This window comes from Helianthus annuus, chromosome 12, assembly GCF_002127325.2.
Source record: "Helianthus annuus cultivar XRQ/B chromosome 12, HanXRQr2.0-SUNRISE, whole genome shotgun sequence".
In the NCBI taxonomy this organism is placed as follows: domain Eukaryota; kingdom Viridiplantae; phylum Streptophyta; class Magnoliopsida; order Asterales; family Asteraceae; genus Helianthus; species Helianthus annuus.
The window spans coordinates 144,646,910-144,666,209 of record NC_035444.2 but is presented as its reverse complement, the minus strand read 5'-3'; the positions used below and the strand labels follow the sequence as shown (position 1 = coordinate 144,666,209).

General features: G+C 32.5%; 1 protein-coding gene and 1 long non-coding RNA gene across 2 annotated transcripts; one reads left to right on the top strand and one right to left on the bottom strand.

Annotated features, from left to right (window-relative positions):
* The first annotated feature begins 496 nt into the window (after window positions 1-496).
* Window positions 497-1,870, top strand: LOC118484916. Its single transcript, XR_004875049.1, has 3 exons — window positions 497-584; window positions 1,108-1,581; window positions 1,668-1,870. It is a non-coding gene; the product is annotated as an uncharacterized LOC118484916 (long non-coding RNA).
* Window positions 1,871-14,713: 12,843 nt separating this feature from the next.
* LOC110895608 (B3 domain-containing transcription factor VRN1) lies at window positions 14,714-15,900 on the bottom strand. The gene is made up of 3 exons (XM_022142926.2): window positions 15,774-15,900; window positions 15,213-15,554; window positions 14,714-15,117 (listed from the first exon to the last, which is right to left on the bottom strand). Exons 1-3 carry the CDS (start codon window positions 15,840-15,842, stop codon window positions 14,851-14,853), a joined length of 678 nt encoding a protein of 225 aa, XP_021998618.1. The 5' UTR covers window positions 15,843-15,900; the 3' UTR covers window positions 14,714-14,850.
* Between the last annotated feature and the right edge of the window lie 3,400 nt (window positions 15,901-19,300).

Here is a 19,300-nt window from a genome sequence, read left to right as displayed (position 1 = left end):
GTTCAGTTAATAATCGACTGATTGAAATTATATTATTTATTGTATTCACAATTGTTAAACCAAAATGATTGAATTTGTGAGGTTCAGGAATATGAAGATTGAATTTGTGAGGTTCAGCAGCAGCAGTTGTTGATTCAGCAGAAGTAGCAGTAGTTGTTGATGTAGGTGAGTTTTGCAAAGGTTTGCGGGTTGAAATAAAATTATTTATTGTATTCACAATTGTTAAACCGATTGTGCTTTATGTTTATGATTTGAACTTGTGATAATTTGTGCCTAATAATCGACTGATTGAACGGATTTTGATTTTTAATTAAGTTTATTAATGTGAACCAAAAGTTTTGGTAAACTAAGGTATGTGCTCTCACATATTCTTGGTTCAAATTAATTTCATGGGATGAAAACATCTTCATTTTTATTATTTAGTTTAGGGATTGAATTTTGTGTAGAGATGGATGGATGAATTGGGCACCTGTTTCATCGGACGAGTTTTGGTTTAATCGAACCGAATGGAATATTGGTGCTAATCTGAATGGAATGTTGGATCCTTATGCAATCATCACTTGTGGTTCAGAAAAGCGGTTTAGGTAATAGATAGTATAAATTAAGTTTGTTGTGAAACATGTATTTGGCAAAGGTCTGTTTTATGTTTGAAACCTCTGTTTGTTGTAAACAGATGTTAGAATATAAAACAGATGTTTCAAACGACTGTTAGGTTAAACAGTGTTTTGTGTAGAAAATAGTGGTTGAAACCACTGTTGGGTTAAAACGCTGGTTGAAACCAGTGTTGGGTTAAAACGGTGGTTGAAACCACTGTTGGGTTAAAACGCTGGTTGAAACCAGTGTTGGGTTAAAACGGTGGTTGAAACCACTGTTGGGGTTAAAACGGTGGTTCAAACCACTGCTTGAAACTACTGTTCGGTTAAAACGGAGGTTTGAAACCATTGTTGGGTTAAAACAGTGGTTGGAACCACTGTTTGGATGTGTGTTGAAAGTGTTTTGATGTGTTGAAAGTGTGGAAGCGAAGGGTAATAAAGTGGTTTTGTGATTTGGTGGTTTCATATCAATGTGGTTCTTTCCATTTACGGTTTTTTTTCTATTTGTATGTAGTGAAATTGGCTGAATTTATGAAATGTTTTTAGAGCTTTATTGGAAGAACCGAGACGAGAGGGTTTTTGAACTAAAGTATATGGATACATCAACACATCTCCTGGAAAGTATAAAGGCAGAATGAAATCATACCGGTGGATGGTTAAAAGGAGAAAAATTGCGGATCTCACCTTAGATAGCTGGAACAATTTTGTAAAACTTGGATTTTGTATAGGCTTCTCTGTAGTTTGTTTGTTGTTTTTGTTCTATTTGGGGTGTATTTGTTCTTATGTTATGGCTAATATAGCAGTTATCAGATAGAAGCATTAGCTCAGGCAATTAAGGAGAACACTGTAGTGTTCTTTGAGACGGGATCAGGCAAGACGTTGATCGCGATTATGCTTTTATGTCACTACGCTTATCTGCTGAAAAAACCCTCCCCATGTATTGATGTGTTCTTGGTAGTTGGTACCCACTGTTGTATTGGTTAAACAGGTATGTCGGCTGACTTAGTTGTTTCTTGAACATGTTTTCAACATGTGGTTAAAGCATACTAATGGAAGCTTTGTCTATCTTATTAGCAAGCGGAGTATGCGAGAAAGCACCTTGATTTGAAAGTGGAGGAGTATTGGGGTGAAAAAGGTGTTGATTTTTGGAATGCTGCTGATTTGAAGAAACAACGATATCAGAATCAGGTATGACAAGTCAACATTTGACTTTTTTGTTGACCGCATACAATCTCATCAGAATTTTGACTAATGATCAAATACGTAAAGTACCCCTGAGGCAGACAAATGCAGTCTTGAGTAATAAACTTTTATTGTGTTACTCTTTACCTTTGTTGTATCATGTAGTTTTTATTTTTCAATTTAAACTGAACACACGTATATGTTATACATCATTCTTACAGCTATTGGTTATGACCCCTGACATTTTAAGGAATGCATTGAGGCATAGATTCTTAACGTTAGATATTATCAAGGTGTTAATATTTGATGAATGCCACAACGCAAAGAAAAATCATGCGTATGCTATCATCATGAAGGTATATTAATGATCGTAATTTTTAACGTTATTAATTTGTTTTAGTTGAGTTTAAAAATTGAAATAATATTTGTTCAAACCACTACTTGAAACTACTGTTCGGTTAAAACGGAGGTTTGAAACCATTGTTGGGTTAAAACAGTGGTTGAAACCACTGTTTGGATGTGTGTTGAAAATGTTTGGATGTGTTGAAAGTGTGGAAGCGAAGGGTAATAAAGTGGTTTTGTGATTTGTTGGTTTCATATCAACGTAGTTCTTTCCATTTGCGTTTTTTTCTATTTGTATGTAGTGAAATTGGATGAATTTATGAAATGTTTTTAGAGCTTTATTGGAAGAACCGAGACGAGAGGGTTTTTGAACTAAAGTATATGGATACATCAACACATCTCCTGGAAAGTATAAAGGCAGAATGAAATCATACCGGTGGATGGTTAAAAGGAGAAAAATTGCGGATCTCACCTTAGATAGCTGGAACAATTTTGTAAAACTTGGATTTTGTATAGGCTTCTGTGTAGTTTGTTTTTTGCTTTTGTTCTACTTGGGGTGTATTTGCTCTTATGTTATGGCTAATATAGCAGTTTTATATTAATTATGCAAAAGAACAATTTCATCAGCATTTCAATATTAAAGTTTTCAAATTAGAAGAAGAGGTACCACCATCTTATTTTTCAATATCATAATATTTTTATTAACCATCGAGATAGTGTTGTTAATGATGTTTTTTTATAGAATGTTAGATGTATTTTGATCTTATCCACTAAAGAAAATCCGTTTGTTACACTTAACTAAGAACAAGTTTTGTTTGGGCCAAATAAGACTGCTTTTAATGAAAGTTTGTGCGAATGTTAATTCATCAAATATTTGTTCACATGATAGTTTACATAGACAAAAACTTTTATCATTATGGTTATTATAATACTAATACATACTGTATTTAACATTAGTTTATAAAGATATAGAACTAAAGACCACAATTTAAATGATATATTATAATCTGAATTTGATGCGCCTCTTTTATACACGCCTCTTTTGTTGGGATTGAACCATATCAGAGGAACAGATAATAAGAGCCAAAACTGGTTCACATCAGTGGATTCATCATAAGCAGCTGTTTGCATTAGACTATCCCCTTGAAAGTGGTTATAACATCTGATGGCCCTCATCCATTGTTTGTATACTACAACTACTGTCCATTAAGTACTGCTTGTGTACAACAACTGCTGAAGACAAGGTGCTGCTACTTAATCTACTGTCCTAACTCAAGTGCTGCTAAAGAGCAAAGCCCTGCTTGGAATGAAGCAGTGGAATGTAAAAACTGCTGACAAATTAATACGATTAAAATATGAAGTATTAAGAAAGTAGCAATTACATACAAAAAAGAAAACTAATCAGACACGTCTAACTCTAATAACAAGAATCAAGAAACTTTAACTTCAACTCCATGGAGCGCTGAACCTCTCGATGTATCTCATTGATCTTTCTCATGAACTCCAGGTCTCTTTCTCCACGTTCTATATTACTCGCAACACACATGTCACGAACGGAAGTAGTCGGCATCGCCCTCAAGTCCCTCGAAACCTGGTCTCTTGTCAGCAGACCAACTTCCAGACCGTTAAAACACCTCTTCAACTCTTGAAGAGTATACCTATCAGCCAAAACTTGGTCTTCGATTTGTTTAATAAAACGTTTATTGAAATCGTCATATTTTGCAGAAGTATATGACTCCATTTTAGTATATTTATAAGAATTAAGGCAAAATAATAATAGTTGCTCTTCTGTTTCACTGAATGAATCTGCTTTGATGAAAAAACTTTTTATTATCAATGCTATTATATAGAATATATGTAAACAGGCCAAAGGTCAGATTTAAATGCAATCATTAAATAAACATTTATACATAAAAACCATGTACATTTAATGATTTAACAGTAAAAAACGTGTATATGGGAGATGCCTGTTCAGTCACCCTATCAAACATTTTAATGCAAAACCTTTGAAAAATGAGTTTTCATGGGAAAACAAGTAAAATTAAATATCTAGAAAACCAAAGAACAAAATTGAAACCTTCAAAAAAAAAGGTTATCATAATTAGGAGACGTCTCTTCAGTTATCCTATCAAACATTTTAAACACTATAAAGGATCATTATTAGTTTACTTAAAAACATCAACGCTTCAATTTAAAAAAAAACGTTCATCCTAAAGCAAACCGTCCAAAAACACTCACATTCTTCGTAAATGGCAAGGAAAACCTTCTACCACTGGTCGGATACTACTGATCTTAAAATCAAATTTTCAACACGGTCACTCCAAGAACAGAGAAACACTGAAGAACTCAACAAAAAAGTTGGTATGGTTAGTGATAAATATTATAAGCAAACCTGGAGTAGCATTGCACTGCTGGATGAAGTTGCCTCTTCTACTCCAACAGAATTTAAAGAAAAAGCGGAAGAGTTTATCACAAATTTGTTGAAACAGGATCAGAAGACCTGTGATATGCTAGCTGATCTGCAAATTAAAACAAAAAATGAAAATGGATGGAAGAAGACGAGAGAACGAGATATTCTAGGAAGTGTTAATTGTAATGTTTAATGTTTAATTTTTATTATTTTTCAAAATCATAATTTTGTAATACTATGGTTTATTATTGAATGAATGAAGAAAATTCAAACTTTGATAAGTTTTACAGTACTGAAAAATAATCTAAAGAGTATTGGGATTGAACCCTATCAGAGGAACATATAGTTAAAGCCAAAACTGGTTCACAACATTGGATTTATCATAAGCAGTAGTTTACACCAGGTTTTCACCTTGAAAGTGTTTATAACATCTGATGTCCTCTATCCACTGTCTCTATATAACAGTTGTTGTCCTTCAAACTGCTGATGAAGTCATGAAGACTGTTAAGGATTAAACACTGGTGGTTCAATCTACTTATGCTATCTAAGTACTGCTGTTGATTAAAGTACTGCCCACTTAAGGACTGATCAACTTTGAAGAAACCACTGGGTGTCAAACATCAGTGCTTGACATGCAACAATGGAAGGAAGAAGCAATAGTTTAGTTTGTCACTTATATTGTATAGAATCAGTGGTTAAGGTTAGCAGTGTTTGAAACCACTGTTCGGCTAAAATAGTGTTGTTAATGATATTTTTTGGCGTTGTCGTGGAAACCTTCTCAGGTGGATTTGATAACTTGTGCCTAAATTCAGTAACTGTATGGTGTATAGAGTTTTCTTATTACTATTAATCATTCATCATAAGCAGTAGTTTACACCAAGCTTTCCCCTTGAAAGTGTTTATAACATCTGATGTCCTCTATCCACTGTCTCTATACAACAGTTGCTGTCCTTCAAACTGCTGATGAAGCCCTGAAGACTGTTAAGGATTAAACACTGCTGGTTCAATCTGCTGATGCTATATAAGTACTGCTGTTGATTAAAGTAGTGCCCACTCAAGGACTGATCAACTTTGAAGAAACCACTGAATGTCAAACATCAGTGCTTGACATGCAACAATGGAAGGAAGAAGAAGTAGTTTAGTTTGTCACTGTTCGGTTAAAATAGTGTTGTTAATGATATGTTTTGAAACCATTTTTGGGTTAACACTGTTTGAAACTACTGTTGATTTAAGGACAGTGTTTGAAACCAATGTTTTAAGCCAAAAGTGTTTTCAAAACAGTTTTTTAACAACACTAAGTATAATTCACCAATCTATCATTGTTTGTATCTTCAATGGTCACACAACTTGAATCGTCAAATCATAACATTGAGAGCAGCCCATTAACAAATATTACAAACTGTATTCTCTATAGAGTTTTCTTATAACTATTAATCATTCATTGAATGTTGATTTATCTATTGTAACTGATGAAAGGAGGACATCTTCTAGAAAAGTTGCGTATTACAGAAAAAGTTGATCCAGTTGGTTCTCTCATATCATTCACATAACCTGATATTTAAGGAGAGTTGTTGATGAAAGTTGTATTGGCATTGTTAATAATTTTATAACAAATTATTAAAGCCTAAATTGTGTATTAAATGTAAAGTTTTAATACATACAATACAGAGACAAAACGTCATACCAACTTCGTAGACTTGACGGAACTTACAGACTAGATAACAAAAGATTGTAACATACAATACAGAGACAAAACGTCATACCACCACAAGCAATTGTGGATCTTTACTGACGGTGCACTTCGGAATGTAGCAGATATGAATGAATATAACTCCAGTGTAGCTAATTACATATTTGCCACTTGGGTTATATTCATTCATATGAATGAATATAACGCCAATGTAGCTCTTAGATTTTCCTTGAAATTCCAGAGTTCGCTAATTACATATCTACCACTGGGGTTGTATTCATTCATATGCAATTGATCGTTTTGATCAATCACTTCCTTATGTGCACCATACTATCTTCTAGGAGGTTGTCAAGTGTTCTCGCCTTCGTAGTTGGTGTTTTGCGTATCTTTACATCCACAGCCATTATGTACAAAATTTTCACAAAAAACATCACAAACAAACCTGAACAAGGCAAAACAAATCAACCCTCTGTTTTTTCAAAGCAAAACAAACAAAACAAACAAACATAACAAAGCAGAACAAAAACAAAACAAACAAACAGAACAAAACAGAACAAAAACAGAACAAACAAACCTGAAAAACTGAAAGCAAAATACCCAAATTAACCCATTCACAAATAAGTGATTATCATCATCATACGGCATTCAGATTATCAAAGAACTGATTATCAAAGAACTGATTATAAAAAACTGATTATCAAAAACTGATTCACAAATAACTGATTATCATCATCATCATCATGCGGCATTCAGATTATCATTATCAAAAACTGAAACCTAAATACCCAAATCATCCCTCTGTTTTTTCAAAAAAAACATACACAAAAAACTGATTATCATCATCATCATCATGCGGCATTCAGATTATCATTATCAAAAACTGAAACAAAATACCCAAATCAACCCTCTATTTTTTACAAAAACATCACAAATATAAAAAATATATATAGATAAGATGATGATTCAAACCTCTGTTTTTAAGATGAAGATGGATGAAGATGATGAAGCTGGATGAAGATGATGAAGATCTGTGTTGACTGTTGAGAGTTGAGAGAGATATTTGGAGATTTTTGGAGAAGTGTGATGATGATAATGATCGGTGATGATGTTAGTCATTTCATACAACTTATAACAGTCAAGTTGCATTTTTGGAGAAGTGTGATGATGACAAGGAGATTAAACTAAAAAATAATTATCCATAAGAAATTAAACTAAATAATATTTAGTAGGAGGATTATATATAAATTAATTAGAAAAGATTAAACTAAAATAATACTTATCTATAAAACATGGTCTAATATAGTATAAATAGAACTAAAGACCAAAATTTAAATGATATATTATAATCTGATGTAAATCTGCCTATGTTACGGGTATTAAGGGATAAGGGTATTAAGGAATATTAAGGGATATTAAGGGATAAGGGTATTAAGGACATTTCAAACCTGTCTTTAACAAATCTAATCCATATTTGATAGAAGGGTTTTAACGGGCCTACAAAATCTAATCCATTAGTAAGCTTAATTGGATCAAATATAAGGGGCTTTATTGAACTGTTTAATAACATTTGGTTATTTGAATTAGGTCAGGCTTTAATTATTAGACAATATAAAATTAGGTCATGCTTTCAGTTTACACTAGAAATTTTGAGTTAGTTAGCTAATTTCTATATCAAACATGAACTAAATACAAACAATTTAAATGATGTATTATAATCTATTTCGATGGTTATTAAAACTACCCGTGTGGTCACACATACTGTCTTCAACATTACTTTATAAAGATATAGAAATATAGACCAAAATTTAAATGATATATTATAATCTGTTTTTTAGTATTTGATTTCGATCATTACTAAACCTACCCGTGTGGTTACACGAGTACTACACCTAGTTATATTTAAACCTAAAGGATATCAACTAAATTAGAGAAAAAAAGGGCAGAAAAACAATTATGAAAATGCATAGTAATTCGACACGTGTCCCCTCATAGGTTTCTTTTATTATATAGTATAGATTACATTTCTTCAACACGTGCAATAAAGGAGACTTTTAAAAAGATAATGTTTTATTATTTGATATATAAAATTCATTTATTCAACCCGTGTAATATACGGGTTATAACCTAGTTCATTATAAAAGAGACTTGTCGAAACTCATCTTCCGGCTTAGATTGTATTGTATGAGCTCAGGTCCAAGTTGATGTTGGCTCCACTCAGTTCACACGTCGAACCTTACCCAAGGTGCCTAGTACAAACTCATGATCAATTTAATTAGAATATCCTGCAATTGAAATCCTGTTTTTTTTCTTTTAAAAAAACGGCCCATCTCTTAAATGAGTTGTTATAAAAGTGTCATGAAATAATTTACCCTAAAAAACCCCGTGTATTACATTAATATTATAATATTATATATAGTTTTTTATGTATATATTAAAAACAGAAACCAATAAATCCCTAATAACATATAAATTAATTAATAAAGGATAAAACAAATCACTAATCTATACTATATAATAAAAGAAACCTGTTTTGGGACACTTGTCATCGTCTCATTTAATTGATTAAAATTATTAATAATACTAATAATAATAATTGTAGATAATTATTCTTTAATTTAAATTATTATTCATTTAAGCTATTTATTTTTATGTTTTCCCATCTCTATCTCCTACTTAATTATCTCCTACTTAATTTTAAATATCTATTTATTTTTAATTAAAGATATTCATTTTAAGCTTATCTAAATGAATACGTTGATTTATTTTTTGTTTTATATGAATAAATCTACATAAAAAGAACACAAATTTGATTTAATTTTTGTTTTATATGAATAAATCTACATAAAAAGAACATAAATTAGAATTTCTTACGTGCTTCAATATTATATTAATATCAAATATCTTTTTACACAAAAATCTAAAAAATAGTATATATCAATCTATATACTTCCCTTAAAAATAATAAATTAAAATAAAGCTAGGGGAAACACATGTTATTCATTAGAACTATCCATTTTTATGTTTTCCCGTCTCTGTTTTCTACTTAATTATAAATACCATAAATAAAATTATCTTCAAATTATCTAAATAAAATATTAAATACATTTGTTTTTCATTATTCCAGACATATGTTAAATAAAATTTTATTTACATGACATATATTATTCCTGCATACTTTTGTATGTTCTTTTAGCTAAGAAACATATAAATGATCATGTATCTCTTTATTTATGCGTATCAAAATAGATTAGATATTAGTTGATATAGAACATATTCATATAATAAATATAAATGAATCGTTTTGCTTTTATAGTAGAACCAATATATATTGTTTTATTTATTAATATTAATTTCAATGATTATTGCTATATAATTATTATTTTTTTCGCTTATCTCTTATTTATTGATTCAACTATGTAGAACACACAAGTTTCTAACCTATTAATAAATAAATAAAAACAATGTAAAATGTTATAACTTATGTAATACACAAGTTTCTAACCTAATAATAAATTAAAAAAACAAAGTGAAATGTTGTAAAATTACATAGTATATCAAAGTTCATTTTTTCAAAAAAAAAAAAAAAAACATATATTAACGATTGTGTGTGTTAACCGATTACATCATATGTATTTAAACCGTGTAATACATGTATATGTTCAATTAGTGCAATAGACGGTTTTTAAAGATACATTTTTTATTTAGTATATAAAATTATATTTATTCAGCCCGTGTAATACACAGGGTTCTAACCTAATAATATATAAATTATTAGTAAAGATAAAGAAAGAAATATGATATCGTATATAACACAATAATTGAAAAAAAATGAGATAATGTACAACTTAAGCACTGATTCATTGCTATATTACCTACATCAACAAAAATATTACCTAATAAAGAGGGCAATAGTTATACGTAGAATTGGTGGAAAAAGGCGGTTGGCCTTTTCCTCCTTTCTTTCTATTTTTTTTTAATTATTGGCTTACATGGGTGACAAAGGAAACAGTGCTAGGCTGTCTAACACTCTCCTGTTGGCCTAACAAATTTACGATTTTATCCCGCTTTAAAATTACAATTTTATCGTCAGTTCAAAATTATGTTTTTAACCCCACTTAAAAATAAATTCAGCTAAAAATTTCAATTTCGCCATCGGTTGAAAATTACGATTTTGCCCCGTTTAATTTACAGTTTTGCCATTAGTTTTTTTTTTCTCCCAGCCAAGTTACAATTTTGCCCTCAACTTAAATTTACATTTTCTCCATCGTTTTTGTTTGTTTTCCTGGTTAAATTACAATTTTCTCCCCAGTGTAAAATTACAGTCATGTCATTGTTTTAGTTTTTTTAAATTGTGGTGGTGTTTTGTTTTAATTTGTTGACTCAGTGTAATTTTTATTCGTGTCAGGCGGCTGCCTGACACACGCTCATTTGTCCTGAAAAATTATAATTTTCCCCCAATTTAGCAAAAATATGATAATGGTTGACTCGATGTAATTTTTTTGAGACCGTGTTATGAATAGTATGTGCAAGTAAAAGAAACACAGATGTACATGTTATGAGAGAGGAAAAATCGACTTAGTGCCCCACAACGCGGACGGGGCAAACACTAGTGTAATACAATAATGTAAAAACTAATATACTATTTATTCGTATGAATTCTTATTAGGTTTGATTAAATATTATTGATAATAAAAATTTGTATTAGATTAGATTTTAGATTTGATTAAATATTATTAATAATAAGAATTAGTATTAATATTATTATTTTTAGTATTATTAATAATTTTAATCAATTAAATGAGAGAATGACAAGTGTCCCAAAACAGGTTTCTTTTATTATATAGTATAGATGTGTAAGACTAAGCGGTATGGGGGCCGGCTTAGGCCCGGCGCCGGTCCCCCACACCGCCCCCCTCGCCCCATCCCGGCTTGACCGGCAGCCCACGTTCGAACTCGACGGGCCAGGATTTCAAACATTAGCCGTTACAACGGCTAGTTTTTAAATAGAAAAAAATTTACTTTTTCACTTTAAATATATACCACTTTCATCCATTTTTTATACCATTCTCATCCATTTCTCCCCATTCTTCTCTCATTCTCATTCATTTTTATAAAAAAACACTCCCATTTTTTATACCAATGGCATCTAATTCTTGGTGGTCCTCGTCTTCTTCGGACGAAGAGGAGATGTTTTTCGCAAACGCTGTGGTAAAGGCGGCGCAGATTCTTTTGGAGGAGGAAGAGGAAGATGGCTCGTCTGAAAACGTTATTACCAGACGAATACGGATTAACAGAGACCGCCAAGGTTTGTCATTAATAAATTTTATATATTTATATATTTTCTCGTACTTATATATTTTTTACGACAGGAGCGCACGAGAAATTGGTTAACGATTATTTTTCGGATGCACCCCTTTACAACACCGACACTTTCAAACGAAGGTTCCGAATGAGTCGCCGTTTATTCACACGGATTGCTGATGATTTGGCGGGGCTAGACCCGTTTTTCACTCAACGACCCGATGCTCGGAATTATGAAGGGTTCACCATGTTACAAAACTATTTCATTTCCCGAGGACGAAAAAAGGAAAAAATTCGCCAAGCGTCAAGAAGCAGCAAGAAAAGACATCGAACGTGCTTTTGGTGTTTTACAAAAAAAATGGTCATCCTTGAACAACCGGCACGTGCGTTCACACCGAAGAGGTTGCGCCTTTGTATATACGCTTGCATTTTGCTCCATAACATGATTATTGAAGACGAAGGTCGGGCGATTTGTGAGTATGATGAGAATGCATCTTACGGGAATACTGTCCCGGTAGATCCGACGCAACAGGATTTAAACTCCTTCGCGCTAACCAACGACTTCACGCATGCAAACCTTCAACAGGATTTGGTAGAACATATATGGAACAACGTAAACGTCGGGGACGGTGACGGAGACGAAGACGAAGACGAGTAGTGTAATTTTTTATTTTTAGGAAATGTAATTTTTTTTTCGGAAATGTTTTTTTTTTAATTTTTAGGAAATGTAATTTTTTTATGTTATGAAATGAATTTATTTATGTTTTTATGTTGTATTTTTTAATTTTTATAAAGTTTTTATTAACTTAATAAAAAAAATTAGAAAATTATAAAATAATAAAATATGAAGGTGGGGTAGCCCCATCCTCCACCCCCTCAAAAGTGAATGAGGCCCATCCCCCATGAGCCGGTGATGTGACGCCTACGTGGCGGCCCATCCTCATAGGGATGGGCCTCACCATACCTTCTAGTCTAATAAGGTTATACTCCTTCAATTTATATAGATCTATCTATATATGTGTGACTTGTGAGAGCAGGAATAATGTCCACGCCGTTATAATTGAACCGTCACACGGCGCCGCCCGAGGCGGTGTTCCCTAGCGCTATACGGGGTTATGTGGGTGGTTGGTGTTATATCCCGTGCGACCACGGGTGCACTTAGAAATACAGTTCATACACTACAAATTTTACTACTGAACTATGTTTATTTATTGTCTAAAAAATATGGACATCCTCATTCCCCCAACACGATAAAGATAAATATGGACATAAAAAGGTAAATACAGCCCGAATAATGTTTTTCTAACCTTTTGCGTTTGTTTTGTGGTCCTAGTTTCGACTTAAAAAAAAATTAAATAGAAGAATTGACCAAGTTAATGTGAACCTTTTGGAAATGGGTGGAGATTATTTTATACTTTTATCCGGTTATAAAATATGGTTTCATATTGACCCCATAACTATTGGGTACTTGTTAGACCATCAGTAATAGGGTGTGATCTTTCAAAAATTCTCGAAAAAAACGCCGCATAACGCCGACACCGCCATTACATCCGGTGTGTTCGAGCGTTTTTTTTGGCAAAATTCGATTTAGCGTTTTTTAAATAACGCTTCAGGGTGTTTGACTGGCCAGTCAAATGAGGCCATGTGGGTTTAGAGAGAGATGGTATGTGGGTTTGATTTGGCCGGAATTTCAAGGGGGTTTGCAGGTCACATGCACGAAGAAGAAGAAGAAGGGCCTTTGTTTTAAAACTTTGATATTGACACATTAGGCCTCTATAGTTTTAAACTTTAATATTTTCTGTTTTGACACATTACGCCTAAAAGTAATTTTTTAGTATTGTATTTTTTTTAATTTAATGAATTATTTTAAGTTTTTTCGGTTTTTTTATTTTCTGTTTTTTTTCGGGTTTTTTTTTTTAATTTTAAGTAGTGTAATTTTTATTTTAAATTAATGAAGATTGCATGGACGTTATTAGAATAATGCCCTACTACGCCACTTTTGCAATAATGCTCCATGCTGACTGGATTGCCACGTGTCGAATAATGCCCCATGGTGGGGGCATTATTTTGTTTAACCACTACACATGGTCTTAGGCCGGAGGGTATGGAGGGCGCCACCCCTGCCACCTCACCTCCGATAGCTCCGGAGGGGCGCCACCAGCCATACCCACCTTGTTAAACCGGGGCTCCATGGATGTGTCGCCAGCATGGTAACAAGCAAGAGTTAGCATTTTCGATGAAGGATTGGTTGGGGGGAGGGGGGGGGGGGCTATAGTCTGAAGGGGGCTTTATCGCACACCCTGCAAGTTAAGGGGAGCGGCCTTAAAGCCCACTATGTGACGTGGCGTGATAAAGCCCCTAGAGGCTTTATCCCACACCCTCCAACCTTACTCGTCATGGGTATGCATGTTTACAAGAGCGGACCTACATAGCTTGTTAAGGGTTCACGTGAACCCATTGACTTTCGATATTTTAGTAGATGTTATATATAATAAATTTGAAGTGAACCTACAAAAAACAAGCATCACCACTTATTGTAATGTGTCTCCCCATCAGCAATCATTCTATCAATTGTTTCTATATCTTCCTGAACACCAACGAACAGAAAAGAACGCACATCAAATCTTAATTTGTTGAAACTCATTTGATTTGTTGATGCTTTCTATGTGTGTTATAATTCTGTATGTTATTTTTTATAAACATTTTACTAATTTTGTATGTGTTTGTTTTACTATTTATTGTTAAAGGCAGTGATAATATTTGGGTGTGTTTGTTTAACAATTTATATTTTATACTTTGTTTGAGCTCCGAAATGGTTGAGCCGCCCCATATGACTATAAATCGGTAAAGCGACAACTTCGGTTTGACCATGAATTATGTTGGGTCCGATCCGACCAGAAAATTCCAACATTTGGTTGTGAGAAATCTGACTACCGATTTTTTTTTTGGATCTGCCACTACCCGTTTATGATCTTTTATTGTTAAATTTATCGGTTGGGATGATCTTTGTCCGAAACTCGATCTTAAACTTATCTACAAGATCAACTTGAAATGTCAAATACTCAAACTACATGATCTTAAACTTATCTAAGGAAACAACTTGAAATGTCAAATACTCAAACTACATGTTTGGTTTTGATGAGTTCAGGTAAACAAACATTTATCACATAAACATGCTCAATGTCACAAACCATACAAAACCACCAAAAACAGTTACATTGCAACATATTACACCCAAAACAGTTGATCACCACCAACATTTCCACCAAAAACAGTTAACAATGTAGCAAATCACACCCAAAAACAAACCCATCTACACCAACCAACCTTCTTCACTCGTCTCCACAAGCACGAGAAATGGTGACTTTCATTACGTTTTCAACATCATTTATCAACTCAAACACACAAACATCACCGAGGCCCAGATGATTCTCGTCGCTAAATTTCTTCCAGTTTTGACCATATAGCCCAGCACGTGACTTGTTCACCACCCTGCAGTTAACCCCACCCCAGCTTCCCCCTTGTGCCATCTGAAGAACACACCTTACATTCTTTTTATAACCACCCAAACACCTTCTATAAAATCGAACAGGTACATACTGTAACACACAAAAAAAAAAAAAAAAAAAACCGAATGAGATGATCAAAATGGATATAAATTTACTCATCTAAATACCAAGCTAAGAATCATTACCAGCATTGAGCTCCGTAAGTAAGCATATCTTACAGTGACCGTGAAAGAACGCTTACTTTCGATTTCTTTCTCCGGTTGTAAGTTATATAATTCTATATAACCCGGGTCGAATATTCTAACATGAAATTTAGATTTTCCTAGATGTTTGAAGACCAACAAATGCCCAAACTTTAAGCAATAATGCTTATGAAACTCAGGCCAACCCTTCTGCAGCCAGAGCTTACCGTCGTCAGACACTGTCCAACCGAGATGCCAAACCTTGTCATCTGAAACAATTAACAGGACATTGTTGTTCAACAGGATTTGCTTCCGGTGATCTTTGGTAAACTTCTTCGGGATTTTCTGTTCGTGAAAAAAAAAATATTGATGGTACGAAAGAACAGTGAAAAAAAAGTGAAAATGTTGAAGAAGGTAAATATTGGAATAAATAATCTTTGTAAAAGATATCTTGCAATTTTATAATACTTGAAAATGCCACAATATGTATACATTTATCCTATGCTATATATGGTAATGTTATATAGTTTAGATAATAGATATAGTAAAGAAGAGGGAACTCACGAGACCAGTTTGGTCGGTGTCGGAGGTGATGAATCTGTAGAAGTTACGTAGCTTTCGGTGTGACCGCATTGCAATGAGGCAGAGAATACGATTTGGCTATGTAATATCAAAACCTACAATGTTTTGAAGCTTTGAGAGAAGTCAATATATAGCACAATATTCTTGACCAATTGGATCAATAATTATGAAATTTGTTGACTGAAATAGTAATAAAAAACTAAAATATTAAACGAGTAATGTTATTTTTACATATACGATTTGGCTATGTAATATCAAAACCTACAATACAATATTTTGAAGCTTTTGAGAGAAGCCAGTAGCACAATATTCTTGACCAGTTGGATCAATAATTATGAAATTTGCTGACTGAAATAGTAATAAAAAAACTAAAATATTAAACCAGTAATGTTATTTTTACATTTAGTGCCAATGATCTCTGGATTAAGTAATGAAAGACTTGTATTTCTTTTGAAAAATATAGGTTTAACTTTTATTTAGTGCAGAGTGAGAGTGAGGTACTGGTGAAAGACTTGTATTTCTCTTGAGAAATGTAGGTTTAACTTCCTTGAGTCAAACGGGTTTTATCGGTAATTTCACTGTCGTGCCTATGGATGGGTGTGTTACCGGGTTTTCCCAGAATTAGTGGTGAACTCGGTTTAGTCTCGGAGTAATCCGTTTGATGTAGTGATAAAGTTAAGTGATGCGTGTAATGCACCAAGTTATATTTATTACACATCTATTCTTGTTATAAATCTTATCCTTACTTTACAGAAATTACGAGTCTAATAATATAAATCATGTTAATTGGGTTCAAATAAAGCTTTGTTTGTTTTGAAATCAAATCGACTAGACTCGCAACAATGTATAGAATATACAAAAAAGACATTAGGAAGATCACGAGAATTGTGGTATATGGTTAGAAAATAACATCAAGTCTATGTGTTACGGTTTTGTTGTCACTGACACATCATAAAGTGGTTGTTACATAACCATACTGCTTTCAGTCTCTTCTTTTATCACTGCACCATGTTTTCGTTTTACAAGTTTTCACTACCCACCACCTATTAAAATAACATTATAATTAAATAAAATTAAATAAAAAGAATATGAAAGTTTAACATGATTGGTTGATAGCCATTGGGGCTCACCTACATCTTCTTCCTCATGTCGTGTATTAGGACGGTGTATAACGCCTAATCACGCTGACAATTTTGTTACCTCACCGGGGCATAAATCAATAATAACCAACTAGGAATGGCAAAAGTACACGAGCGCGCCTGACAGGCATACTCGAAACCTGAAGCATTTGGGACGGGTATACCCGATACCCGACTGGTATTGGGACGGGTATGGAATAAAAATATTCCGCGGGTATGAGACGAGTATGGGATTAGATGATACCCAAAACTATATACCTGATTACCCGAAACTAATGTATACCCAAAAACTTTTAAGTTTTATATTTCTTTTTCTTTAACTATTGTTAGTAATGTTTCATTCTTGTAGCGTTATTATTTGAAAAATAAACTTTTATTTTGAAAGATATATTTTGATGACATTATTCATATTTATATGCTATAAAATACGAATTATTTATTTAAGATTAACATTATACGATGACGATGACATGTTTGTTATTCATCATAATTTAATATATTATATAGATTTTTAAGACATAAAATTATAAAGGAAAATAAAAATACATTACATGAAAATCTCATCAGGTATCTCCGATACCTGCGGGTATGCCCGATACTCGACAGGTAAATAACACCAAATACCTAATGGGTAATGGACCGAGTATTGGACAAGATTTTACAACCGGGTATGAGATTAGCCATACCTGCTCTATTGTCATCCCTACAGCCTTATACTCATTCAAACCATAAAATTTAAGGTCTTGAGAATGGTATTAGTAATGAGAACTCGGTTAAAAGCATTCACATCTCATTCCTTATACTCATTCAAACCATAAAATTTAAGAAAACTAACTAAAAACACTACTATATCCCATTCATTAGAAAATTCACAAGCTTCTTTATCTTTCTCTCAATAATGTAACCAAAAAAACATATTTCTTAAATATAAAGATCAATTAAAAATGCCACATCTTATTATTTATATTTATCTCTAGTAAGAGCATTTACATTGAGGCCTCAATAGAGATATAATGTAGAGGAAGAAACAACAAAAACACCACTACATTGGAATCTCTATAGTAGAGAAAGTTTTATAGATATTAAAGTAAACCTCTATATTTAGAGGCTCATATCCAAGCCTTTATATTTTTGTTATGAGTGTGCAGAAAAGAGAAATAAATAATAAAATAAGTTATTGTGAGTATGATAGAGATATATAGAGAGAGCTGGATGTGGAATGTTTTTGAAAAGTAAACATAATTTAGAGAAATATGTGTTTTTTGATTAAATTATATCGATTGAGATAAATGCTCCAATGTGAACGCTTTAAATTTAGTAATACTTTTTTTTTTTTATCCTTTTTATTACATTTTCTCTTTCTTCACTCACAAATATTATAAAAAATAACTATAGAGAATGATGATGAATCTCAATACTTAGAGAATCACTTTTCATTCTCAATAATTGTTTTCTAATTTAGACAACCTGATGTCATACGTAAATACAATAATCCATTAAGTTTTTCCTAAATAACAGAGATAAGGTGTGAATAGAGAAGCCGATGTGAGTACTTTTATCTTAATACCTTATTCATATATTTTTAAAGAAAACTAAAGTAAATTCTTATATTTAAGAAAAATTTAAATAAAACCTTACATTTTTATGGATTAAGAAAAATGTAAATAAAACCTTACATTTTTATGGATAAGGAATGAATTATGAGAATGTTTAAAAAATTTATCTCACCTTACATTTTTATGGATAAGGAATGAATTATGAGAATGTTTAATTTAAGATAAATTTATAGAGTAGTGACTTTTAATTAAATTATATAGATAAGGATATAGAATAAGAGCATTCACAACGGATCTCTTATGTACTTATGAGTGTGTTAGTTATATTATAAGTAATGATTGTAAGTGATTTGGAGTATTTGTGAGTGTAGGAGATAAAAAAATGTTTCTAGTCATCTGTAAATATATAGGAAACACTATTCAAGCCTATAAATTTTTTAATATTTTTTAAAGTGGTTGTGAGTAGAGGAGAGAGAAAAGTAATGTAAAAATATAAAATAAATATTATCAATTGAAAAGAATAGAGAAAAAGTAGTGTTTTTAGTGTAATAAGACCGTGTGTAGTGGAAGGGGAAGATAATGCCCCCACCCTAGGGCATTTTACGCCATGTGGCGGTCCAGTCAGCAAAGGGGCATTATTGGACGTTTTCTAAAATGGGTGTAGTTGGGATGGGGCATTATTGGGGCATTAAATAAAATAAAGAAAAAACACCTAAAAATCTTATTAGATAACAAAAAGAAAGATAAAAGATGATTGGACAAGGAGAAGGGGGCAAGGCGTGCTTCAAACCACACCAAGGGGGCTTTTTTTGAT